At 40.8% G+C, this 25347-nt stretch overlaps 3 protein-coding genes across 4 annotated transcripts; all 3 read right to left on the reverse strand.

Moving 5' to 3' along the window:
• Window positions 1–933: 933 nt before the first annotated feature.
• Window positions 934–4846, reverse strand: LOC140759566 (multiple C2 domain and transmembrane region protein 16-like). Its single transcript, XM_073096162.1, has one exon. It carries the CDS (start codon window positions 4577–4579, stop codon window positions 1505–1507), a length of 3075 nt encoding a protein of 1024 aa, XP_072952263.1. The 5' UTR covers window positions 4580–4846; the 3' UTR covers window positions 934–1504.
• A 1155-nt stretch (window positions 4847–6001) lies between these two features.
• LOC140758936 (uncharacterized) lies at window positions 6002–13790 on the reverse strand. Its single transcript, XM_073095343.1, has 11 exons — window positions 13625–13790; window positions 11790–12634; window positions 11460–11637; window positions 10945–11173; window positions 10228–10367; window positions 9658–9947; window positions 8987–9199; window positions 8363–8854; window positions 7615–8271; window positions 6599–7123; window positions 6002–6361 (listed from the first exon to the last, which is right to left on the reverse strand). Exons 2-11 carry the CDS (start codon window positions 12057–12059, stop codon window positions 6116–6118), a joined length of 3240 nt encoding a protein of 1079 aa, XP_072951444.1. The 5' UTR covers window positions 12060–12634; window positions 13625–13790; the 3' UTR covers window positions 6002–6115.
• A 4906-nt stretch (window positions 13791–18696) lies between these two features.
• Window positions 18697–24232, reverse strand: LOC140758826 (5-methyltetrahydropteroyltriglutamate--homocysteine methyltransferase 2-like). Of its 2 annotated transcripts, none has more exons than XM_073095149.1 (14): window positions 24109–24232; window positions 22554–22903; window positions 22358–22445; window positions 21879–22006; window positions 21601–21792; window positions 21322–21524; window positions 21081–21244; window positions 20729–20809; window positions 20472–20638; window positions 20278–20383; window positions 19825–20075; window positions 19667–19739; window positions 19413–19541; window positions 18697–19324 (listed from the first exon to the last, which is right to left on the reverse strand). In XM_073095149.1, the coding sequence occupies exons 2-14, from the start codon at window positions 22901–22903 to the stop codon at window positions 18956–18958; spliced, it is 2301 nt and encodes a 766-aa protein (XP_072951250.1). In that variant the 5' UTR covers window positions 24109–24232; the 3' UTR covers window positions 18697–18955. The 2 variants fall into 2 exon arrangements, with proteins under 2 accessions (XP_072951250.1, XP_072951249.1); XM_073095148.1 differs by having other exon boundaries at window positions 22554–22906; window positions 24109–24220.
• Window positions 24233–25347: the final 1115 nt, after the last annotated feature.

Consider the following 25347-nt stretch of genomic DNA (forward strand, 5'->3'; position numbering starts at 1 on the left):
TAAGACTCATTAATTTTTCTCTCTTAGTCCCTCGGTTAAAATTAAATAATGCTAGATAAAATTAATTACCATTTATCCTTTTAATTTGTAAGAGTAAGTCAGCAGTATTTTATTTCTCTTTTAGTATTATTTATCCTTTTGAAGTCGGCAGCCTTCCAACTTAAACCAAGCAAAACTTTCATTTTACACCCCCACTTTTTTCATATTTACTAGTATTTATAATTTGAGCCCTGTCATTTCACCAAATATTTACAGCAGTAGCATATGAGCAATTTTATTTTATTATTTTTTCTTCTACAAATATGTGATCAGATATGGGGGTTAATTTGTAAATATGAAAATAAATAGAGTCAAAGTGAAACTATTTTTATTATTTTAGATTCGAGCACCATATTTTATTAAATATTTTTAGAAACAAACATCATATTATTAAATATGATGAAAAATGAGGGGGTAAGATTATCCTCAAATTTATTTTTATTTTTCTAGACTATGAATAAATTTGAGTTTAATTAGGATATATTACTTCTCATGTTTAAAATTAAAATTTCCAATTAAAAATAATATGTTTTTAAATTCTGAGTTGAATTTTAAATATTAAAAAAGTCATGTATAAATTTTCCACACATTTTTAAAAAATAATTATAAAAATAAGTAATAAATACTACTTACCATCGAATCATTATCTATCTAAGATAGATACGATTCTTTTATTAGTGTTTTGAAAATGAAACCGAGTCATTATTCGCTTTGTTAAAAATAAAGAATATAAATCAATCGACAATTCGAATCGAATCAAGTGAAACAAACTCAATTTCACTTTCACTACTAATAGTCTAGTAGAATGCAATTAAATTTAATAACAATAACAATGTTTTTTACGTATTCGACCGTATAATTCACCGTATACCCGAAGCTACGGTCTCCTACTCATCTCTTTTCCCCACTCTCCCTCAATGGTGGTGGCCCAATGGGAGCTCTCCGCCTCCGCCTCCGCCTCCGGCTGCCGTCTCCCTCTCCCAAGCTCTTAACCTCCGAGAGCCTTCCTCGATCCGTCGGATTGAACCGAGCTTGGACTATGGAATGCTTCGAGGAACCACGATCGTCCGCTCTTATGGCTATGCCATTTGGGAAGCCAACCAAGTCAGTCTTCCTATTGTACGGCGTTTGATTTGAATGCGAAATGGAAGCTGAGGTGATGATTTGCTTTCTTTATTTGATTCATTTATAGTTTGGTTCATAATGGGTTCGACAGCACACGCGAGGAAGACGATAATTATTTTGATAGGAAGTTAAAATCGCAAGGTTTTGATTCTAAACTTGCTCAGTTAAATCGCAAGATAGTTCTTATTGTTTTAGTTCTCTATATTCTAGTATTAGAGCATAAACTCACCTGCAGAGAATCTATTAGTAGAAATCCAGTGACCTGAGTGATCTACACAGACTTGTCAAGTTTCCAGCCACGATAAACTCAGACCGGCAATGACTAAGAACAAACGGAGCTCTACATGATACGCTCGGCCATGGAGGGCAGCCGGCGGAAATAGTTGAGCGCCCGCGGCGGCATCCTATCCCGAAACATGGGATGCCGGAGATAGTAGAACCCGGCGACCACCGCCACCACCCTCGACGGCACCAAGTACATCACCACCGCCACCGCCACGCACAGGGCTATGAACATCCCCGTCGCCCTCGGGTCCCTCCACGTCACCAGCGCCTGCACCCTCTCCACCTGCGCCGCCACGTCACCCAGCATTCCCTGCACCCTCGCCCCCACCGCCCTCGCCCTTTCGTACCTCGCCCTCACCGCCGCCTCCCCTCGGCTACTCGGCACCGAGTCGAATTCCTCGTCCAGTTCCTCCCTATCCAAAGCCGCCTCCGCCATCGACGCCTTCAGGCACGGGTGCGGCGCCGGCCCGCGTGGCCGTTTCCTGTACCTCCACGTCCCCATTGCCGCCACGTGGAGAGCCAGCGTGGGCACGATCAGCTCCGGGTACCATACCAGCAGCACCAGCACCACATGCGACATCATCGTGGCCGTTGGATTCCGCCACGTCCGCATGTCCTCCATCCACCTCGCCAGGTCGGCGACCCACGTCACCGCCGCCGCGATCCTCTGCCAGTTGGCGCGCACCTTGCGCATGCTGAACCCGCGGGGCTCTGCCGCGTCCAGCATCCAGAGCACCACCTCCCGCCGCAGCGGCGGGTCGGATCGGGACAAGTGGCCGGCGGAGATCCGCGCAGCCGCGAGGCGGAGCGGCTCGCGCTGGGACGACGGGATCGGACGGACATGGTGCATCGTTGGCAGCATCGGCTGGCCGTACACGTGGATGAGGTCTAAGGCGGACCCCGCGCGCGCGAAGCGGACGGCGAGCTCAATCTCCCCCATCCGCTTCGCCCCCGAGGGAAGCATCAGGAGAAGCGGGTAGGATCCGCGGTAGATCCGGTCGTTCTCGAGGGTCGAGATCCGGATCCGAACCTTCCCCATCGGGCGCGATCCGACGATGGGGTCTTTGTCACCGTCCACTGTAGTTGTTGACTCGTCGAAGACGCCGACGGTGAGCACGGTGCAGGGGTCGTAGACCGGCCACGTGTACTGCTCGTTCCAGGCCGGGTCGAAACAATCCGCTACGGTTCGGGTCCGGGCCCATTTAGGTCCGTATTTAGCGACCGCATACGCATCCGTGGACCCCTTCCCTTCCACCGTCCGCATCGGGAGCAATCCCTTGCATCCGATCACACCAAGCTCGACGGCGCCCAACGGTGGCCGCCACAGCTGCCTCGCCGACGGCCGGAAGTCGCTGGCTGCGTACGGTGGCTCGTCCGCCACGTGATACCCTCCGTCCAGGCAAGCTCGCACGTGCAGCCTCCCCCCGTGGACTTGCCTGGTCGCCGCCTTCCTCCCCTTCTTGATCTCGTCGTTTGGGAGGAGGTCGAGCCACCGCGACGCCACCTTTCGATCATCGACGCGGCGCTCGATAGAGGAGAGCCCCATCGTTGCGGAACCCACCGCAATCACCTCCTTCCCGTGGCGGATCTCGAGGCAGAGGACCAGCCTCTGGTCCTCGTCGAATGGTTCCGCCACCGTGAACACCAGGTCCTCGTTCCATAACGGTCCGCCGTTACGGTTAACGGTTGAGCGGGTCTTCAGCACCTGAAATCCGAACGCGGCCCTGACGCCGATCCCGGCCTCCCTCGGAGGCGGCGCCGTTAAGGTGTCCTGCGCCTCGATGACGGTGACGCGGAGGTACCAGAGCTTGGGGGACAGGTAGACCTTCGCCCGCGAGCTGACCTGGCTCGGCGGCGCGTCGGCCTTCCATGCGCCGTTGAACGATTCGTCCGCCTGTGTCCCAATCCACGTGGCAAGCATGAGGTCACCCTTTTTGCTGCCGCCGCCCTCCAGGCGGTACCACTGCGGCGCCAGTGGGCTGTTGGGTGGGTCCCTCGTCGACACCTCCGACACGTCGAAGCAGAGCCCGCCGAGGAAATGTCTCTCTTCGGCGTCGGCCACGGCGTCGGAATCTGGCGGGAGGTCCCACACGGAGACCTCGAGGGTGGATGATGAGTCGACGGCGGAGGGGTCGCGGACGAAGGCGAAGGTCTGGTCCCACTCGAGGAAGGCCCCCCGCCTTGCCTCTCGCGTGCTGACGTGACGTCCAAACGCGGCGACGCGCACGTGGGGCTTGGCGCCGCCGGGGAGGGAACGTGCGCGGACGACGCGGACGAACAGGTACCGCATCTTGTCCACCAGGTCATACTTGGACGCCTCCGGCGTCGCCGGCCGAGGAACGTGACGTGGAGGCGGCGGCGGCGGGACCCATCTCGGAGGCACGTCTTTCTCCAGTTCTGGGGGAGCCAGCGGCGATGGCTCTGCGGCTTCCCTCACGGGCTCCGCTGGAGGTGGCTGGTCGGGCACTGACGGAGAATCGATCGCGTTCTCCTCTAGCGGAGGAGGTGGAAGCTCGGACTCTGCTGGCTTCTCCGCATTCGGCTCAGCTTCCTGCTGAGCTGGCGGCGGTGGCACTTCTGGATCGGAAGTTGAGATATCTGCAGGTGTTCCCGTTACAGCTTCCGCCTCTGGCTCTGCCGGCGCCGGCTTTTCTTCTCCGTCGGTTGCCGCGGGCTCATTACCAGCTTCCACAGGCGGCTCAGCGACCGCCTCAGGAATCGGTTCGTCGACATAATAAACTCTCAATCCAATCTCTCCTCTGATCCAACTAAAGAAGTTCTTCTTCTCCAACGGGAAGTACATCAAAGCCTCCTCCCCCCTCTTCACAAACTGCCGCGAGTCCAACCTCACCCGGCCGAGGAAATTATTCCTCCGGCTTGGCCCCACCCTCACGTCGTGGAACACGTTGACCTCCAACGGCTCCCCGGCCATGTCGACCGACCCGGCGACGTTGAACTCCAGCGTCTCGTTCCACGCCGGGTTGAGCTCCCGGTGCACCGTGCGGGTCTTCCGCCGTTGGCCATCCAAGTCCACCCTCACGTACGGGCTCGACGTCCCCGTGCCGTCCTTGGGGAGGAGGTTGTGAGCTTCCACCACCTCTACTATAAGTTTTCTGCCCATTGCGGCCATATCAAACACAGCGTCGTTAGGCTTCTACGGAACTGGAACAATACTACTTAGGCAATGGCTGTAGTCTTCTTCGCTTAACATGGGAAAGAGGGATTCTAAGCACTAGGAAAAGAGCCGATCAGTATATATAAAAGCTAAAGAGCATAAGAGAGTTTTAGTGTAGACAAAAGATATGCACTAAAGCTAGTAGTACAAAGGTTCTTACTCTCATCTGCAAGTAATCTCTCTTCTACGGACCTTAATGCAGGAACTCCATGCGATGGGGTTACGTGGCAGTCTGATAAAGGCTAATCCTCCCTGTAATCTGTATTATAATATAGTAGTAGCTTAGCCTACGATCCCTCTTATTCCTCTCCCTTTAATTCTCCCCTTTTTCTAATGGGCGGTATACGCTTTACTGAAAGATTCCCTATCTTCTTTCCCATAACTTTCTGGGTAACAGTGCTTCGTGCCTATAATAGAGAATTTTTGACCAAAATGGGTCACTGCATAAAATATTATTCATTACCAAAGTGAGTATTTTTGTTCATTGATTGATTCAGATATAGAAAGGCATGCAGGAAAGTGATGGGGAAAAGCTCACTGTCGCATTGGATCATCGCCGACCACGCATCACCTTTCCTCACCCAATCTCAACGTACATCGCACATGACGGCTTGCTGGATCCTGGTAGGAATCCTATTTTTGTCTGGCCCATAATTAACATTCATGGCGGTGCCTGCTGCTTTTGGAGGAGATGGGAAGGAGATTGGTGTGTTCTTCGAGGCTTGTGACGAAAAAGGAGGGAGAAGAAAGAGTTTTTTTCTTCTTCTTCTTCTTTTGGATAATTAGCAGGTCAGCCAGCAATTAATTGCAAAGCAGAAGTGGGCCTAATTCAAAGAACAATAATAAGAACAAATAATTATTATTTTTAATGTGATATAAAGTGGAGAAAAATATATATTTTTTAACTTTTTTGTGAAATTATGATAAATTTTTAGATAGATCTCAAGGATAAATTAATAATTAACTAGTGTTTAGGATCTTTTATTTTTTTCTTTTTTTGGGATATATATTCAGGCCCATAAAAGTGACAACGATGCTTTTGCTTTTTGTCTCCAAAAAGAATGAGATAGAGTCTTCTTTTACTCTTGAGGACGTGGTGAGTGCTAAAAGAGCCAGTGATCTAGAGACACCTAAACCGAGTAAAGCATACATGTGTTCACTAACCAACCATACAAGAAAAGCATTCCTTTGAGCACAAGTCATTGTTCAGACCGCTCTTTTTATCATAGCCAAGAAGTGAGTGCAGTGTAGTTTAGACAAAAAAAAGTGGGGGGTATAATATGTTTAGATGCGCATGAGCTCCACTGGTCAGCAAAAAACGGTAGGAGTATACACACACAACAAAAGGTTGAGAGAATGTTTACCTGTAGGCTCATGTGGCAGAAGAGATAATTTATTACACTAAACTAAAACATACAAGTAAACTGTACATCCAGTCAGATTTTACAAGGATGGCTAGATGCGAAAAAGGAGGAGATTTTACATTACGGATCACGATGATTGGGGCTGCGATTTGACCAGTTTCACGCTGCTGTAGAAGCGTTTGAGGTCCTTCATCGCTCGCTCCTCTATCTGTATAGAGCGAATAGAAGACGGAGCATCAATCTCGGGCTTAAACCAACGGCTGGGAGTCGAGTCCTTCGGATTACCAAACTCTGACGGCGAGCCATGACAGGGAACTGAGAAGCCTGATGTCCTTATTTTTGGGCTGTGGGAGATGCTCTGATGCTTCTTTTCCTGGTAAAGTAACATACATAGCAATTTCTTTGTTATGACGAGTAGATTTAACTAAAAAGCACATGATGCAAGCAAGCCCATTGCGAAAAAAGAAAAACAAGCGACCTATATATTTATAACATCATGAAAACATAGCCCTATATCTTCTTCACAAGGTCCTAATCCACAGTGGCACCTCAAGATGTAGGAATCGATCACAATATGAAGATTCTACGATGCACAATTAGGGTTCCTTACCTGCTGCATTTGTATGTCCCGTAATGATGGCCGGGAAGGAGTAGGTGAATTTCCCGCAGATGACCAAGGAGGTGTGCTCTTCTCTCCTTCAAAAGCTGACCCACCACGGGCAGGAGCAACAGCTATTGGACTTGTAATTGGCCCTGTTAAAAATGACGCCAGTCGAATCTGTGCCCCACTTACAGCCTCCAATGATTCTTCAAACCGGTCCTTCACTTTCATAGCCATCACCATCTCCTTTGTTTTGCTTTGCTCATTCTGAATATCACGAAGAGATTTGAGTTCTTTTGCAATTTTAACCCCACCCCATGCAGGTCCCTCATTCTTTGGTGTAGGTGGTGGTGGTGGAGTAGGTTTTGGAGAGTCATCAAGCGCACCACTGAGAAACATTGAGAGACCACCTTTCTTATTCTTCTTTTTTGATACAGTTGGACGCGAAGCTTTATTGTCCGAACTAGGAATGGCTTTTGAGCTATGGAGGGATATATCTTCAGAAATCTTGCTTTTACTGGTAGTGTCTATTTCCTGTTGAAAAGCAGAATAGTTTATCAACAAATGGACTAGAATTCCCAAATAAAGCTAAACAAGGTAATCAGACAAATGATTCAAGAGTGATTTATATGAAGTCAAACTTGTTGACAGATTCTATGAACCATAATCATATAACATCCAAGAGACCAGAGAAGTGGAGATGTAGCACAGAGAAGGAAAAAAAAAACAGCAGCCAGCTAAATTCCTTAATTGACAAAAGAGCTATCATGAGAAACAACTTTATGCATATGGAGAAAGAAATTGTGATTCACATCTGAACTTCAAATTAAAAAAACCACCAAAAGAACAAGCAAGTCAAGAAACAAAAAGGATCATATATAACCCTGCGATGTATTCAATATCCATATGCTAGAAAACTCCTAGCTGAAACTGTCTATTAAATAGTTTGTTGTCTAGGGACAATACTGAAAGTAAATTAAAAGCTCAAATTATAGACACAAAAAAAAGAGTTTTTAAAAGCTGACCTCTTCCTTAGAAATGTGAAGAGATATGACATCTTGAAAATCTTTAATTGGGTTCTGCTCCATACTATTTACAGAGAGATTATCAGATTGTGCAGCCTTCTGCTTGTTTTTCCTCCTCTGTTTTCTAGAAACCTCAGGCTTTTTATTCATCTTTCCATCAGATAAATCAGAAGAAGTTACCGGTGCTTCCATTTCAAAGGGAAAGCCAAGCTCCAAAAGTGCACATTCAAGGTCAGATCTGGTCCCAAGCTTTGCAATTTGTTGATCATCGAGAAGATGACCATTCAATTGTTTAGCTTCAAGCATCTCTATCTGCTGCAATTTCTTTCTGATTGCCCTAACTTGCTTAGATACTTCTTGATCAGCATGGCTATTTGTTTGAAGAAAGCTCTCACCTCGCATTTCTCCATGTATTCTTGGTATAGGTTTTTGGTTGTATCGAAGCCTAATAATTCCTCTCTCTACATCCCCCTCCCCGTCACTATCAATGATAGCAGGAAAAGTAGCTGTCATTGTGGGTAGGCGACGGTAACTCCAGGACTCCGAAGATTTTGCATCCAGGAGCCTCTCAAGCTTTGCAAGAATTTCTGATGAAGCATTTGCAATAGCAGGGGCCGCAACTGTAAAAATATAATCAAGGTTCCGTACAGCTATCTCCTGCACAGCATGAGTTGCTAGCTTTCAATACAAGGGAGCTCTTGGAAGATCAAGATTCACAAAATAAAACAATTATTGAATTTTGAAGTACCTCACAATGTTTTCTAAGCTCATCAGCCTCTAGAGAATCTGCTATTTCCATAAGTTGTATCACATTCTTTGGCTCCACAAGTAACTCAGAAGCAAGTTTCTCACAAAGGCTTTTCAAACTTGGTGCAGCCTTGCTACATACATCATCATTTTGTACAGCTGTAATGCGACTATCTGTCTGATTGTCGTTGAACAGGAATTCTTCATCCAGTTCTTCCAACTCAACATTCTTCTCACACAATGGCTTCTGCTGGCTTGCTTGAACTTCGGAAGAACAAATGGAATGATAAAGAGCACAAAGAACTAGCAGATGTGTTTCACCAATACATACTGAAGTAGCTCGCTTAACACCATGCAATCGAGTTGCAACAGGAGTATCATCTTTATACTTCTTCCCATCCCACATATAAACATCTCCAGTTGTTGTGACAGCAGCGGTCCAGTATTTTCCAGCAGATATACTCACTATGTTCCTTCTACACAACGAGTAAAGCTATATGCAACAAAAACCACAATAAATTTAAATAAAGCAAACAAATAGCATGAACAAAAATGGGACATAGTTGCTCATAGAGCAGCCTACGTATCCACATAGTTAATCAATGAGTATCCTTGTAGTCCAAACCTGTTGACATCTTAAATTAGGATCTGCGGAGACCCAATAAAAAACTGCACCATCATCAGTGAGAGCTGTGCTGTGGGTCATTCCAGCAGCAACTGAAATAACATGAAGCCGCTCCATGCGATGAAATTTTAGTGGAGTATTTCCGCTCTTCTTTAAACTTCTAGCGATTACAATGCGCCTTGGGGTCACAAGGCGATGGCCCCAAGTAAACACCTACAAGACAACAGGCACAAGATTAACATATCTCAAAGGTTAGCAAAGTTCCAAGAATAAACTCATGAAACCACCCTGTCCAAAATTGGGATCTTCAAGGATGTGAATATTGATCTGGTTACAAGAAGTCAGTAAGATCATATTTTGGAGGCAGTTTTAAAAATTCTAACAAAATTAAGTCCCTGATACTAGTAAAAAATTCTAGCCTCATGCCAGTTCTTTTTTTACTCAATACTTCAATGAATAACATAGAAATATAAGACTTAAAGCAAAGAAAATACAGATAAGAAAGAATATAGAGAAAAACTTATGCTAGAAAAAATTGTATTAAAGGTATACCCTTCGAATGATGCTCATTGAACAACCCCTATTAAAGCAAATCTCTATTAATATAGAAGTATTTCATCTTGTTTCTATAAAGAATAAAACTAATGGACTTATAGAAGCACTCCATTTACCTCTCCATCAGCTCCTAATGCTATAGTATGATACTTTGCTGCTGAGACTCTGGTGAAAACTTTTCCTTTCAAGTACTCCACCATTCTTGGAATGTAATTTGAGGCAGAGTTGGAGGTTCCATAACCAAGCTGACCTTCTTTATTGCATCCCCAGGTGAAAACTTCTCCAGACTCGGCAACTGCAGCAGAGTGTTTGTTGGCAGCAGCAACAGCAATGATTTTTGCCTTGAGGGAACTCACACGTCGTGGTGTGGGTTGTGTATCAACTGAAGTATAACCAAGCTGACCCTCTGCATCAGTTACTTACACAATTAGGCCAACAAAGGAACAAGAGAAGAAAGAGCAAATGAACATCCAGGTTGCATGTACAATGGAGACAAAAAAGTTTGTAGATGTCAATATGATTGAGTACAGAATGTTTTTATGCCAAACGACTTATTTGAGAAAGGGAAAGAGCATCATTATCCTCGATATACATGAATTTAGAACCATAAATCAAGCATAATAAGTTCTAACAATCTCGACCCTAAACCCAGGAGAAGTGCTATCACTCAAATGAACAAATCTGACCTCTATTTGATCCCCAAGTGAAAACTTCCCCAGCCTCAGTTGCAATTACAGTGTGATGCTTGGCTGCTGCAACAACCTTAACTCGACGAGAGCCCAGTCCTAAAGTCACCAAGCGAGGAGTAATTACAGCAGCTTGGCCACTGCAGCAATTAAAGTCAGCATATCAACTAATATAGTGCGGACTGCTGAATAGATTTCACACTAAAATGAGAAAATACATCAGAAAACACAGAATCACAGATAGATTCCAGCAATTTTGCAATTAACTTAACGAACTAAATCTAAAATGGTTCGCCAAATTCTCCTCCGGACAACCAATAACACGGATAGCTACAGGTTGAAACCAAAACCTATCTTATTGTAGAACTTGAAGAAAGCAGTTATGATCCTTAAAGCTCCATCAATTACCGTATCTTGAAGCTAAGGATGCAAGACCCTGTGGAATATCAACTTAGTGTAACAAGTAACAACACTACTCCAATTCAAAAAGAAAAATCACACTGAGTAGAACTGGAATATGATGTGGTCTAAAGACATTAACAAATTCATGATGCTTTAATTGGAGGCTGCACAGTAAGTTGACACTACTAGGCACAGCCTGGACCTTTGCTTTCAGAACATTGTACCCAGAGATTAAAAATATGAATTTGCAAAAAGAAAAGGGTGTACCAACTGAATAATGCAAATTTGTAAAATGAAGGAATACATTAATCATACCTATGAATATCAAAATCTGGGTGCCCAAGGCGGCCACCCCTTCCAAATCCCCAAGTGTAGAGCTCTCCATTGGAACTAACAGCTACACTATGAAACCTTGAAGCAGCCACAATCTTGATATGTGATCCCTGGAGTGCATCAATTTTACATGGCAACTTCTGTATGTGCGCATTGCCTGTTCCTAGCTGATAGTTTGCCCCACTTCCCCAACTATAGACTTCTGTAGCAACTAAAATGACAAAAAAAATCCAGAAGAAAGAATTACAAATTATAAAAGTAAAAAAAAAAAAACATAAAGCAAAATTAAGAAGCATTTGAATAAGAAAAATAAAATCTCCTATGCAAACAATGAAAGTGGTAAAGTTAAAATGCACGCTCCAGTAAGAATATTCAAAATTGAAATGAACTGTCTGGACTATCCAGTCTGAAAATGAGACAAGTTTTCTGGAATGACTAAACATAATAAGTAGCTAAATATATAATGTCTGTCTCTCTCTCTTTAATGGAAAGAGTACCTGAATCATGTGTACTTCCAACAACCTGAGATACAGGACCAGAGAGAAGATCTACAGGTGTTCGACCTTTCAGGTCCTCCAAAGTGAGGGATGCGCCAGATTGTAGAAGAATGCCTGCTACAGCAAGATGACCAAAATGGAGCGCCCTATGTAAGCTGCTCCAGCCAGATTCCCCGTCCTGAAAGAATTGGAGATTAAGTATGAGCAAACCTGATATGACATCCTCTTCATCCAACCACCATACAAAACCAAATATGAGTAATTTACCTGGAAACATTATATAGTTATTATTATAGCAGAAAAAAAAGGTATAAAACGAGTACAACACACCCTAGCATCAGGATCAGCGCCAGCAGCAAGAAGCCTCCTCACGATAGGCACATGATTTCTCCATGTTGCAATATGAAGAGGAGTAAGGCCAAATGCATTCCTTGTGTCGATACTTCCACCATTCTTCTTCAGTAAGATCAGAGCAGAATCTAATTCAGCAAGAGACCCTTGTTTTGAAATGAGCCACAAGTCTCTAAGAGGACCACTTAAAGTAAGTTTCCGAGTAGGTGTGTGCTTTACTGTGCCTGAAGGTGATATCAAATTGTCCATGAACTTTTAAAGAGACCAGAGTCTCTATAAGAAGGATCACAGAAAACTGCAACAACACTCTGTTTAGAGTGAGAAATCAGTTCTGAGATGCCGAACCAGAAGGAAGATTTACAAAATCTGTCAAAAGCCAAAAGTCCTGTGCTGCCTCGTAAACCAAGTCAGCTAACTGCTTACCCTGAGTATGAAATTTTGTAAGTGCCAAATGCTTCAGATTTCACTTGTAACAAGAAAGATACTATCTTGGACTGTCTAATTTTGACTAATGTCGCGAAACATTTTGCTCTGGTGCATATATCTGAAGAACATTATAAGGAAAACATCAATCCCATTCCATCAATGATTATTAATCTGAAGCGCCAATTTCATTTCCATCTGTCGCAAATCCTCACTAATTCCCAGTGCTAGTGATCAGTCTAGATGTTAGTATTCTAAAGCACCAGATGGTTTCCATATTCCCAATATTAGATATTCTTACAACTTGACCATCAGGTTAGAATATGCATTTCATCCATATTGGCGGCACAAAAACCTGACCCAAGAAAGGAAACAAGCTTACAGGATCCTTGTAACTTTTCCTGCAAAAATGGCATCAAAACAATGTCACAGATATAAATTCATCATATCATATGAAGAAAAGTTAGGGTCTTAAATGTTTAAATAATGTCAAGAGATTCAGAGGCGATATGCAAAATTCTGAAAACTCAATCCAGATTATGATAGCCAGAAAGATACATCTAGATGCATAAAATGAGACAACTAAAACATAAAGATAACGGGAAAAGACATATTCCTGATGACCATCAAAAACAAACTCGCCCAACGAGAATAAAGAGATACAAGTTTACTGAGCAACCAACACCCAGAATTTAGTCAAACAGATTATCATCCATATTACCAAAACAAAACAAAAAATCGACCCAAAAGAAACGTGGAATGGGTAATAAGTTAAACAAGATAAAATTCTTTTATTTATTTATTTATTTAGTGCAATCGAGAAATATACTAAAAAATCAAGAATCCAATTATCAAAACCATTGCCTTGTTAGGAGAAACAGAGCTTACACAAGATTATACCTAAATTTAGCGGCAGTTCACATATCAAAATCAAAACGAAGAAAAAAAATCTACATTCTTATTAAGCCAAATGCACAGGACTCGGGAGATCACAAAAGAAAATTCCAAGCCGAATAATCATGAAGAACAAATCAATCACCGACCGTAAGAACGGTTCTAAGAACAAAGATCCAAAGCCCCACTCGTCGACATTCATCAAAATTGAATCTTTCAACCTAAAACATATAAAAAATGAAAAAAAAAATCAATTATACGAAACCCAAAGGGAAGATTTTGAAAGCATAATCGAATACCCAGACAAGAAAACCGCACAAAAAGTTAACCCGCTTGAAATTCAAGAAAAATAACACGAAAAAGAAAACAAAAACAAGATTCTGGCAATGGAAATTAAACAAACCCAAACGTACCCATTTGGAAACAGACCCAACACTTCAAAGCAGCGCAATCAGATCAGCAAATAACGAATAAAGAAAGAAAGAAGAGGAACTGACCTCGGATCTCCAGAAAAGGCGCAAGAAATGCTTGTGGTTCGCTCGATTTCCTCCCTGGCTTCACGTTTATGGAGAGGGAGAAGAGGATCCACGCACGGAATATACCACCAAGGAGTCTCCAAACCCCAACTTCTACTTCTCTTTCTCTCTCTCTCCTCGCTCTTTTTTCCGTTTCTTGCGTTATTTTTTTCTCTCCACACGGCGTTTCGATATTCCAGGGGCATTTCCGGAACAAAACACGGGGTGTCTCAAGATTTCTTCTCATTGACCAAATTGCCCCTTTTCAAACTTCCCTTGTATACTACTACGAGTGTTGTCAACTTATATGCAAATAAGAACATTTTCAATAATAATAATAATAAAGATTATATTTAATAAAATTCCCCTAATTAATCTCCTAATTGAAATCTCAATGTGTGGCACAAATTAATGTTGATAATTAGGATCTTTCTATGCGTGGTAAGAGGTTAGTTTATTTTGAAACTCTATTGACATTTCTTCAAATTGTTGTCATAAGAAAACATAATCAATTAGAACACTCAAAATTTGGTCTGATTAGTATACTTTAATTATGATTAGAAAATATAATTTTCTCTCTATTTTATTAAGAGTCACACAGAGCACCAGCTCACAAATAACTAACACCACATGATTCAAATCAAAAGGAAGTGGATCTGTGGATGTGGATGACAAAATAAATAAATAAATAAATAAAATAAATACTAGTTAAGCCAATTTGTGCAAGGAGCATGGCAAGGGTAAAATGGTCATTTTACCCACCTTAACAGAGAGATTAGTGGAGCAGTCCAAGTAAAAGCACGATTAGGGCTCACAAATCAGGAGGTTTGGAAATGAAGGTGCCCTTAACATTTAATTAATGACGATTTTGCCCTTCTCATACTATTTACATATGGGACAGGAAGCATCATGACATGTGGCTCAATCTGATCTCCACTTTAAATTGTGCAAATTATTATCTTTCGGGTGATTTTGCAAGAAAATAAAACCATTTTAATTGAAAGTTCCATTTTTGCAAATTTTATAATTTTATTATCTAATTTATAATTATTGAACACTTGTAATTATTAGCGATTTTATAAAATTTTATCTTTTATTTTATGATTTTTTATGTAATTAGTAATTATTAAACATTTATATTTCTTAAGTTTTCAGTTTTATTATGTAATTATAGTTATTAAACACTTGAATTATCTAATTATCATTAACAAAAATTAGTTTAAAGTAAAGTGAGAACATTATGATCTTAATTTTAGCATTAACAAGAAAAAAAAAGAGGGAAAAAATATAAGTGTTGACCGTTGACCTCCCAACCGACTTTAGGAAGAGATGTTGATCTCCAACCGTTAAGGATGTAATCTTCCTTCCTTCAACTACACCTAAATTTCCCCACCAAACTTTATGAAGGCAGTTGCTTTAAATTTCGTTCTTATTTATTTTCTTAGTAACTTAAAATTAACCTAAAGAGAGGTAACACTATGCTTACAAATATTTCTATTAGCAATTTCTTTTTATTTCACTTTAGAATTATCTTCACCGTCCACTAACGAGACAACGGTGTGCTTTCGTTTGAAACTTTTAGATCAACTAATTATCTAATATAGTATCGAGGTTAATATTTCTAAATGCTAATTATTATCCATTTATATGTACATTTGCTCTCTTTTTTAATATATTGACACTCTTTATTTATGTAAATCCTCTAAAATAATTCTTTTATTATTTTGTCAATTATATTTTTAATTAAAACTAATATATAAAAATCCTGTGATAAATTGTAGGCTATGCAATGATCATTGTACTCTTATTTGAGCTAGAAAATAAATGAAAATAATAAATATGAAATAATATATTGATAAGGTCAATTTGTCCATGTGAAGAATTTTCTATGGTTAAAAGGTTATGAAAAAATAACCAAAAAATTATCCCAAAATATAAATAACCCACAAACTATAATTTCTACGTAAATAACTATATTCCATTTCATGGAAAGAGAAAGGTACATAATTAGGGGGTGAAGGTGAAAAGATTCGGTGAGATAGTGTTCAACCTATATCTGAATTCATATTTTTACTCTAAATACGGATTCGAATATGGATATTAAATTGATAATTTCCGGATAGAGGATCGGATCTTAAACGGATGTTGATCGAATTTTAGACAAATTATGATATTTTATTTTAGACATAATTAACACAAAAATATTAACATTTTCACAAAAAATAATTTTTATATGTCAAATATATATAAAATTAGATAAATTAATCTCTACAAATTAATATATAACACATCACTACTAATAATATCAATATTCATTATTTAAATAAGTAAACTAAAAACTTTAAATTATTTAAAAAAAAATATGCAGTTAAACAAATATCCGATATTCGTATCCCAATTCAAAAATTATATTTGACCCGTATCCTATCTATATCCGTATCTGAATCTGACCCGAGTCCAGTCGGATAGCGGGTCGGGTCGAAATGAATCCGACCGGCTTTCACCCCTAATATGAATAATCTAATTAATGTTCCATTGAGGTCATCGAATCCAAGAACCAAATAGAAAATATTAAATATATACCAAATTTTGGCTGGCGAATAGTGGTGGCCCACAAAATGCAAGCTGTGGATTACATTCACAAGCATTGTTTTGTCAACTATGCAAAGTTTAATTTTAATTCCAGCAAAGAATTTTTCTGGTTGACTAAAAATTAGAATTTGATGGTCCCAATCACCAAGATCTGATTGACCATCCTTGGAGGTGGTTCGGTCTTTTCATTACAAGTTAGTTGGTATACAAAAATAGGGAAGTTATACTAGTTTGTGCTAATTTCTTTTAGATTTTAATGGATTTACCTTCGAATTCTTCCCATTTTTTATGAAATTTGCACCCAAAAAATAAAATCTCGTTACCACCCTTTGATATTCCAAAAAATGAGAAAAATTTTTAGAAACATTCTATATTTTATCTTTATTTTTTATTACACTTTTATCGTGCATAAAGATTTATCATTTGACCTATATATTTTAGTTTTAATATTTCATAAAAACACCTCGGTATTAGTTTTTGTAACAATTAAAACATAAAATATCGGTAATATCCTTAATTTAATTTTTGTAAGATTAAGGCGGAATATATTTGATGTTTTTGAGAGAATGGAGGCAAAATATAGGAATAGCTATATGATTAGGGTGGGGGTAATTATAAAAATAAAACATTGTGCTTGTAAACATTGTAGTGCAGATTGTGGTCGGATCCAGGCATTTCAATTCGTTTTAATAAATTGCTCTGCAGGAAGAATAATTAATTTTGTTAATCCAGAATTCTGCACGTTTTCCCAACGTAATTAACGAACCAATTTTATATATAGATACTCGACTGTACGGAGAGAGTCATCGTCCTTGTTTGATTAATGGTAGATTAGGGGCACGAACAAATATAATCGAACGAAGTAATTGCATTAATACTACCAAAAGATGTAATTATAATTAATACTCACAATGTGAAGCAGTGTGATCGACGAATTAACCCTAAGATTAAGAAGTAATGCGTAAGAAGAAACAACTACTACTAGCTAAGTAAAGTAGTTTAGATCGATCGATCGACCGAGTAAATTTATTTATCTAAATCTTCCTGCTCAGCGTCAAGCACAGCCAGACGACCTCCCTCTTGACTTCGGTCTTCTCCTGGGTGACTTCGTCGATGACCTCCTCCTTCACGATAATCTTGTGCCGGAACGCCCACATCTCGACGACGTCGCCTTCCTTGAAGTCCCCCAAGCCCGTGATCAGCCTCCAATGGTGCCCCTTCAGCACGGTGGCTTCCGATGCGTCCCACCGCGTCAGCTTCATGTCTAAACGGAACTGCCTCCTGATGACCACCTTCACGTCCAGGCCACCGTGCTCTCTCCCCAACTCCATCGGCCTCCGCCTCTTCCCCCCGCACTGGCACGCCATCTGGCTGCTCTCCGCGACCGGGTACTTGTACTTGCGCTTGCGCCCGACGTTGTCGTGGGCGTCGAGGCTCGCGAGGCGCCGCTCCTCGTCGGAGAGGATGGGGAGGAGGTTATCCTCCACGAAGCGGGAGGGCAGGAGGAGGCGGTTCTGCTGCAGGTCGAGGTCCGACCTGTGGATCCTCTTCTCCATGATGAAGTACAGACGCCGGTCCTCCACGCTCGGGGTCATCTGCCGGAAGAGGTCCGACTCGATCCACCGCGGCGGGGCGCGGGGGATGTGGACGTCGTCAACCGCCTTGCCTTTCGACTCCATGCGAGTTTAGCCTTTCTGCTCTTAGAAGAGAGAGAGAGAGAGAGAGAGAGAGAGAGAGAGAGAGAGAGAGAGAGAGAGATTTGGAGAGGAGAGTATGAATGTGGGTCACGTAGAGAATGAAGCATAGGAAGAAGGTATATACGTATATATAGGGTGGTGTTCGAACTCCGAAGATGGTTAGGATTAGGGTTTAGGAAACATTTTAGCACTCGGAAAAGGGAGTATAATTAGGGTACTTGGGGCATTCCGATTGGCTGGTGGGATAGATAAATGAGAATGTATAGTTTCCGACTGGGACTGGGAAATGAGTGACCACAGACGGTTATGAGTTTGTGATTCGCATACGATTTCTCCCGGTTGTAAAAGATATGGGAAACTCGTCTAATGAATCTTAGCCGTCCGTAAGTTGATTAGCGGAGCTGATGTGGGGGGAAGGAGTTGATTCCGAGTTGGAAGTGGAACTGGCCCAAATAGTAGTAAATAGCCTTTTTATGGAGATAAACATAAACACTCTATAGATGCGTTCGAACTTTGTTACGACGCCAGCAAGTCTGGATTTGATGAGATACGGTGAACTTTCCTAACTGCCGTGAAATTCCTATCCGGCAGCTTCTCGAATGCATATTTGAATTCAAATAATACATTTCGATTCCAATAAATATTTTCGCAGATATAGTCAGGTGCGGAAAGATAGGAAAATAAAAATGAATTAGCTATTAAATTTACCGATTGAATTCAATGCATAACACAACCTCAAATTTTTTCAGCCCAAAACCCAGAACAGAAGGGAACGTAGAATTCCTACATTTATTAATAACTCATCAGTAGTAGCATCTCATTGGCCTTCCGAACTGACCAGATTACATGACAAACAACCAGCTCAATTAGCTTTAAAAGAGAAGAGACAAAACCGATCAAAACAAATAGACTAATATTCCTAGCCACATGACCCAACATACCACAAAACACATTATTAGGGACGAATGTAGAATTGCTGCTCTTCTTTTCATATCAATGGTAGGAACTAGGAGAGGAATAGGGCTCATTTGGCGCTGGCCAGCTGGGTGCGGAGGAGCTTGGCAGCGGCAACCATATTGGTGAGGGCTGGCTTGACCTCAGCGTACTTGCGGGTCTTGAGACCACAGTCAGGGTTGACCCACAGGATGTTAGTCTCCAGCACAGCAAGCATCTTGTTGATGCGGTCAGCTATCTCCTCTGTGGATGGAATTCTAGGAGAGTGGATGTCATACACCCCGGGTCCGATACCGGCACCGTATTTCACTCCCTCACGGAACACAGAGAGGAGCTTCTCATCGGAGCGAGAGTTCTCGATGGTGATCACGTCGGCGTCCATGTCGATGATGGAGTGGATGATGTCGTTGAAGTTAGAATAGCACATGTGGGTGTGGATCTGTGGAATGGAAACATTAGATGCTGCTTTCAATAGAATTGCAATTTTGCGAAGAAAAAAATTAAGATTTGCAGGCAGCGGAAAGAACCTGAGTGGTGTCTTGGACGCCGCAGTTAGTGATCCTGAATGAGTGGACAGCCCAATCCAAGTAGAAAGCCTCCTCTGACTTGCGAAGAGGCAACCCTTCTCTCAGAGCTGCTTCATCAATTTGGATAACCTGTCAAACCACCACATCGCAGAGAACACAAGAGATCAGAACAAGCACTAACTGCACATCAATTTCATAGAAATCAATTCAATTGCTATCTGGACAAGTTCATCTATACAGGGAACAAGACTGACCTGAATACCAGCAGCTTCCAGATCTTCGACCTCTTTCTTTATTGCAAGAGCAATCTGATAGCATGTCTCAAACCTGGCAGAGAGCAGGTAACCCTTTCAAGTTTCAATTATGTAATGATTAAGGACTTCGTAATGATTAGTTTGGTGATTCGGCTCACCTTGGTTGATCATTCCTGACAAAGGACCAGTTAAGGATGGTGACAGGACCAGTCAACATTCCCTTCATCGGGCGAGAGGTCATGCTTTGCGCCATAGAAGACCAGAAAACAGTCATGGCCTTGGGACGACTCACATCGCCATAGATAATGGGGGGCTTAACACATCGAGATCCATAAGACTGCACCCACCCATTCACTGTGAATGCAAATCCTGATAGTTGTTCCCCAAAGTATTCAACCATATCATTTCTCTGCATGAAAGGGTTAAGTTTAGTTTACGTGACTGATAGACTAATGTCTTTTCATAATGTAGATATTCTAATACAAAGTTCAGCTTTTATTGATTCCTAACAGGCTGTTTCATTTCCAACTCATATTTTCTAGGTCCTGTTAGACATAAATCCAATATTAACTATAGTCATGATGCCATATACAAGAAAAATGAATTCTTACCTCTGGCTCTCCATGGACCAGGACATCAATGTCAAGTTCCTCCTGAAGCTTGACAACCTTGTTAATCTCCTCCTTGATGGCACTCACATATCCCTCCTCAGAGATTCTGATAGAAAATGTTAGGTTAAAGGAAACAGGAGAGAAGAATGTAAGAGGTCAACAGAAAGAATGAATTAAGAAATATAGTTACACACTTGTTTGCCTTGTACTCCCTTCGAACTCTCCTCAATTCAATTGTCTGAGGGAAGGAACCAATAGTAGTGGTAGGAAGAACTGGAAGATTGAGCTTCTTCTGCTGTGCATCTAATCTGGCACTAACATTTGTAGCTCGGCGGTGGTCAGAGCCCTTCAAAGCAGCAGCCTGAGAAATGTGCAGTAGCATGGCCAAGTTAGTTCTTCAAATCCCCTGATCAGAAATTGGAAATTGGAAGTACAGATTTTAGCTACTTACAGCCTTCTGGACTTCTTCATTGTTTACTCTAGGGGATGACCTTCGAGAAGCCTGAGCAGCCGCATTTTCTGAGAAGAACGCCTGCAGACAGATTCCGAGCACGATACTCACATTGATACTGGAATAATCTTACATGCCAAAAGGAGCTTTCAAAAATTGCTAACTTGAATCACTTTATCTAATTGCAAGATACCAAAATGAATTGAAGTTATCCAATTGTTATCTCTACTTCTAGATCCTAAACATAAGATGGCTAGCAATGGATGACCGACCAATTTTAGATAAAGTGACCTCATCTTTCTGCATGTTAGATACAAGGAAGCCATCTCTGAATATAAGGAAGTCATCATACCTCATCTTTCTGACCAGCCAATGCTTTGGCAAGTGCATTCACTTCAACCACCTTTTGTGCGGCAAAAGCCAGCCACGATTTAATTTCACTGTCCAACTTTGTCTCATTCACAAGATCGACAGCAGTGTGCATAAGCGAGCAGGAAGTTGAGACCACAAGTTTGTCTGCAAGAAAACATCATATACCATAAGAGGACATCAAAGGTCCAGCCTAACAAGAGAAAGCATGTAAGTAAACGTACCCTTGCCAACAACATCCTCAAGAGCCTGAAGAGTGCTAACTGAGGCAGAAAGATCATTGGCCCAAATGTTTCTACCATCTACCACTCCAGCAAAAAGATATTTGCCAGCAGGAAAGCCAGCAGATTTGATGACATCAAGGGTCTTTGTTCCACGCACTAGGTCAAAACCAATACCAGAAATGCCATTCAAAGCAGTGATGGTCCTGAAATTGGCAAAAGATGAATGAGGTTAGCATTTACTAATTTTATACATAATATACAAAGTACGAATAAACTAACTTGTATGCTGCTTCAGGAACATCAGCAAAGTAGGTTTCAATAAGCACATTCAAGCCAGAAAATGATGATTCTAGTTCAGAGTAGGCCTCATTGAATGCTTCCAATTGGTAGGAATCAAGATCCTTCACAAGGGTGGGCTCATCAAACTGAATCCATGAAGCACCTGCTGCCTTCAACTCAGCAATAACCTCCCTGCATGTCATTATACCATGAGTATGCAAATGTAAAGAAATCAAGTAAGAAGCCAAAAATAACTAATGGGTAGTTTGGATCTTTACTTGTAAACAGGCAGAATACTTTTGAGTAGTGAAAGAGTAGAAAACGACTTCTCTACACCTTTAGCCGGTTTTGAGAGCAACAAGTATGTCACAGGTCCAATAAGCACAGGTACTGTATCAACCCCAAGCTGCATCAAGGGAAAAAGGAATTAGTCCTTGAAAATTAGATAATGTAACAACTAGACAATCAGATTCACATTAATATCCAATAGATTTTTCATTATTTGGTATCCAGTCTGCATGCTCAATCAATTAGCATTATTCACAAGTAAATAAATGTTGCATCAGGATCCAATTACACCAAGTGAAATTGTTGCAAATGAGAATACCGAGCAACTTATTGTTTGCACTGACTATGACATGTACACAATTGAGAATTAAGATGATATGCTTCTTCTCTCTTTGATTATTATAAAATCTCTACTTGAAAGAAGAGGCCTATCAGCAACACTGAAGAAAATCAGCAACTAGATGCATACCGCCTGAGCTTCCTTGTATTCAGAGACCGCCTTGTGAGAAGAATAGGCGAACTTGGTGTTTGGGCCCAATTCAGGGACAATGAAATGGCTGGATAAACAAAGCCAATATGTCAATGAAAGCGTAGAACAAATGAGAAAATTCTAACAACATCCACTAATAAGGCACTGTATGACTTAACATGGATGGATTACTTACTAGTTGGTATCAAACCACTTGGTCATCTCCATAGCAGGTACTGATGCATTTCCTCTAGCCATAGAGAAATAGGTGTCAAAGCCTATCTCTCCTCCTTTCCATGAATATCTCTCCGGAACAGCACCAAGCATAGCAGTGGTATCAAGCATTTGATCATAGTACGAAAAGGTGTTGCTGGGGATGTATTTGATCCCAGCATGAGCCATTTGCTTCCAAATGGAAGAACGGAGCTCAGCAGCAACCTTCTGCAAATCTTCGGCACTGCTCTTCCCATCCCAAAATGATTCCAATGCAAACTTGAGCTCTCTCTTTGGTCCCATGCGAGGGTATCCAACAATGTGTGATGCCATCTTCTGGTTGCACAGACAGAATAAATTATTAACTCACATGAAAGGCAACTAACTTCTAGAGAAATAAGCTATATAAAGAGAGAAACGATTCGGTTCTAAGGCACATAGCACACAAGAATTATCTATTAGACAGTCCTTTTTAAAATCTTTCTCAAGGCAACAGTAACTTGTCATGCACTATTAATCTTATGTGCATATTTTACTTTTCTTAGATCTGACTGCCTTTATTATCAAAAATGTAGTACATATGCCTATGAAGACTTCGAATTTCCTTATACTTTCCATTTGGAGGGAAATCAGTTACCTAATGAGGAAAGCAGAGTATCTAAGATTCTATACACATCGGTAGTTTTCCCCAAAAAAGTTTCATGCGACATCTATCGACAAAGAATCATTAATTACAAAATGACACTCAAACAAACAACCAAACAGACATAAGCTATGTATAAAGACCAAACTGATGATAGATGCCTGGATCCGTTTTTAAATAAGACAACTACAAGTACTAAAAACAATATATATACGACACTGATCCGACAAATAAAATTACAACCACGTGCAATACAGAAGCGTATCAGATCAAGTAAGAGCAGAAAAAAAAAGGTACAAATGTACAAGACCCTTGGATCTTGTCACTGTAGAAGCAAGAAGAAATATTAGATCTGATCATTCCCATAACCAAAACATCGAACAAGTTCCAGATCCATCAACTTAACTCAATCCAAGAGTAAGATCTAAACCTATCCAAGTAACATCCAGATCCCAATATAAAATACGCACAAATCCCGAATCAGATCCAGAAACTACCCATTCCACCGATCCAGATCTAGGCAAATAAACTCAAATGAAAAAAAAGAGCATTTAGAGCCAGCAAAACACATCAAAATCCAGAACATAACGATCTCCAGAGCTCGATTAGAAGCAAGTTCAAAGAGAAAACTAAACTTAACTCCAGATCTGGACGATCTGCAACGGATCTGATGTCAAAAAGCGACGAGATCAAAACTCACCGGTATAAAATCTCGAATAAACGAATGAAAAAGAAAAAAAAGCTACAGATCGTGTACGAGCAGATCTATCGAAAGGCGATGTTCTTGGAGAGGAAACGAGAGGAAGAAGCGCGAAAGCGAAAGGTATAAAGGCTCGGAGAGGGAGGTGGAAGAGAGGAGAGGAGGAGATCTCGGGAGAGGAGAGAGAGCGCTTACCTTTGGGAGGTGGAAGAAGCGGTCCTAAAGAGGAGGAGAAGGAGAGAGTGGAAGAGCAGAGCGAGTGAAAGAGCGAGAGGCGCGAGTGATGACGAGAAGACGATTATTTATAGAAGTACACAAGTGGGCAATGGGTGGATGCGGTGGCACAGTCGATTGTGTTTAACTAAGATGCACGAATTTCCTGCGTTCAAATATGGCAGCTTCTCATTGGCTGCAAACTCCCGATCAGACCTACATTTATTTTGACACTGTTATAATTTTATTTATATCACTTTTACTTCTTTATAGTTATATCCAAATTAAAATTATTTTTTTAACCTATTTAGCTAATCTATATGTTAAATTTAAGTTTTGTAATACATCTAAAATAATATTAATCGAATATTAAATAATAAAAATTATTATATTTTATCATTTAAAATTTATTCGGTGTTATTTTAGATACATCAAAAATTTATTTAATTATCTAAAATTTTATATTTAAAGAGTATATTTAAATTTAACATATAATTTAATCCATGGTTACCCGCCCGATCCAAACTCTTCTATCTTTTATTTTCATTTTTTTACACATATATTTAGCTTCGTTGAACTCCAAAGATGTAAATTTAATTTCAACGAACTCTAATATATAATTTTTTTTATTATTTTTTCGTTTTCTTCTTCTTCTTCACTATACCGAAGGTTTTTTTTTCACTTATTTTTCTTTAATCTCTTATTCTTTTCAGTTTTTATCGCATCATAGTTTTTTTATATAATTTTTTCTAAAATATTGTAAAATAATTATATTTTTAAATAATATTTAAAATTTATATAATTAAAAATTTTCTGATCCAATCTAATCTATCAATATGACTTATTCCAAATTTTTAATTTTATTTCAATTCGAATATAATAAAAAATAATAATTATACTTTAATCTATAGCACAAGAAAAAAGTGGCAATTTGGAAACAATATGTAATAATCTTTTTTGAATGCAGGAACCTCATAATGTTTTGCAACCATAACAGCAGACGATCTATAGAGAAGAGAGATAGCAGCAGATCTGTCGGCATAGTTGGTGGATATACTGCTGGAATTGGCTTCAGATAAAAAATAAAGAGATACTGCTGGAATTGGATTTGAATTTGGATGGACAAAAGCGGAAAGGAAGGACGAAAGAAACAAGGGCCAATCACGTGAGAGGAAAACAAAGAACAGAAAATTGGAGAACAAGGTGGTGGGGGTTGGTGGG

The sequence above is a fragment of the Typha angustifolia genome, chromosome 4 (genome assembly GCF_048772165.1).
Source record: "Typha angustifolia cultivar Huaian chromosome 4, ASM4877216v1, whole genome shotgun sequence".
Taxonomy (NCBI): domain Eukaryota; kingdom Viridiplantae; phylum Streptophyta; class Magnoliopsida; order Poales; family Typhaceae; genus Typha; species Typha angustifolia.

Coding starts and splice junctions, on each gene's coding strand:
- LOC140758936 (XM_073095343.1), bottom strand. CDS start 12,059: ATGGACAATTTGATATCACCTTCAGGCACAGTAAAGCACACACCTACT. Junction 11,638..11,789: donor GCGCTGATCCTGATGCTAGG/GTGTGTTGTACT, acceptor CAATTCTTTCAG/GACGGGGAATCTGGCTGGAG. Junction 8,855..8,986: donor CTAATTTAAGATGTCAACAG/GTTTGGACTACA, acceptor TGTTGCATATAG/CTTTACTCGTTGTGTAGAAG.
- LOC140758826 (XM_073095149.1), bottom strand. CDS start 22,903: ATGGCATCACACATTGTTGGATACCCTCGCATGGGACCAAAGAGAGAG. Junction 22,446..22,553: donor AAGTGGTTTGATACCAACTA/GTAAGTAATCCA, acceptor TTGTTTATCCAG/CCATTTCATTGTCCCTGAAT. Junction 19,542..19,666: donor TGGAAGCTGCTGGTATTCAG/GTCAGTCTTGTT, acceptor GTGGTTTGACAG/GTTATCCAAATTGATGAAGC.
- LOC140759566 (XM_073096162.1), bottom strand. CDS start 4,579: ATGGCCGCAATGGGCAGAAAACTTATAGTAGAGGTGGTGGAAGCTCAC.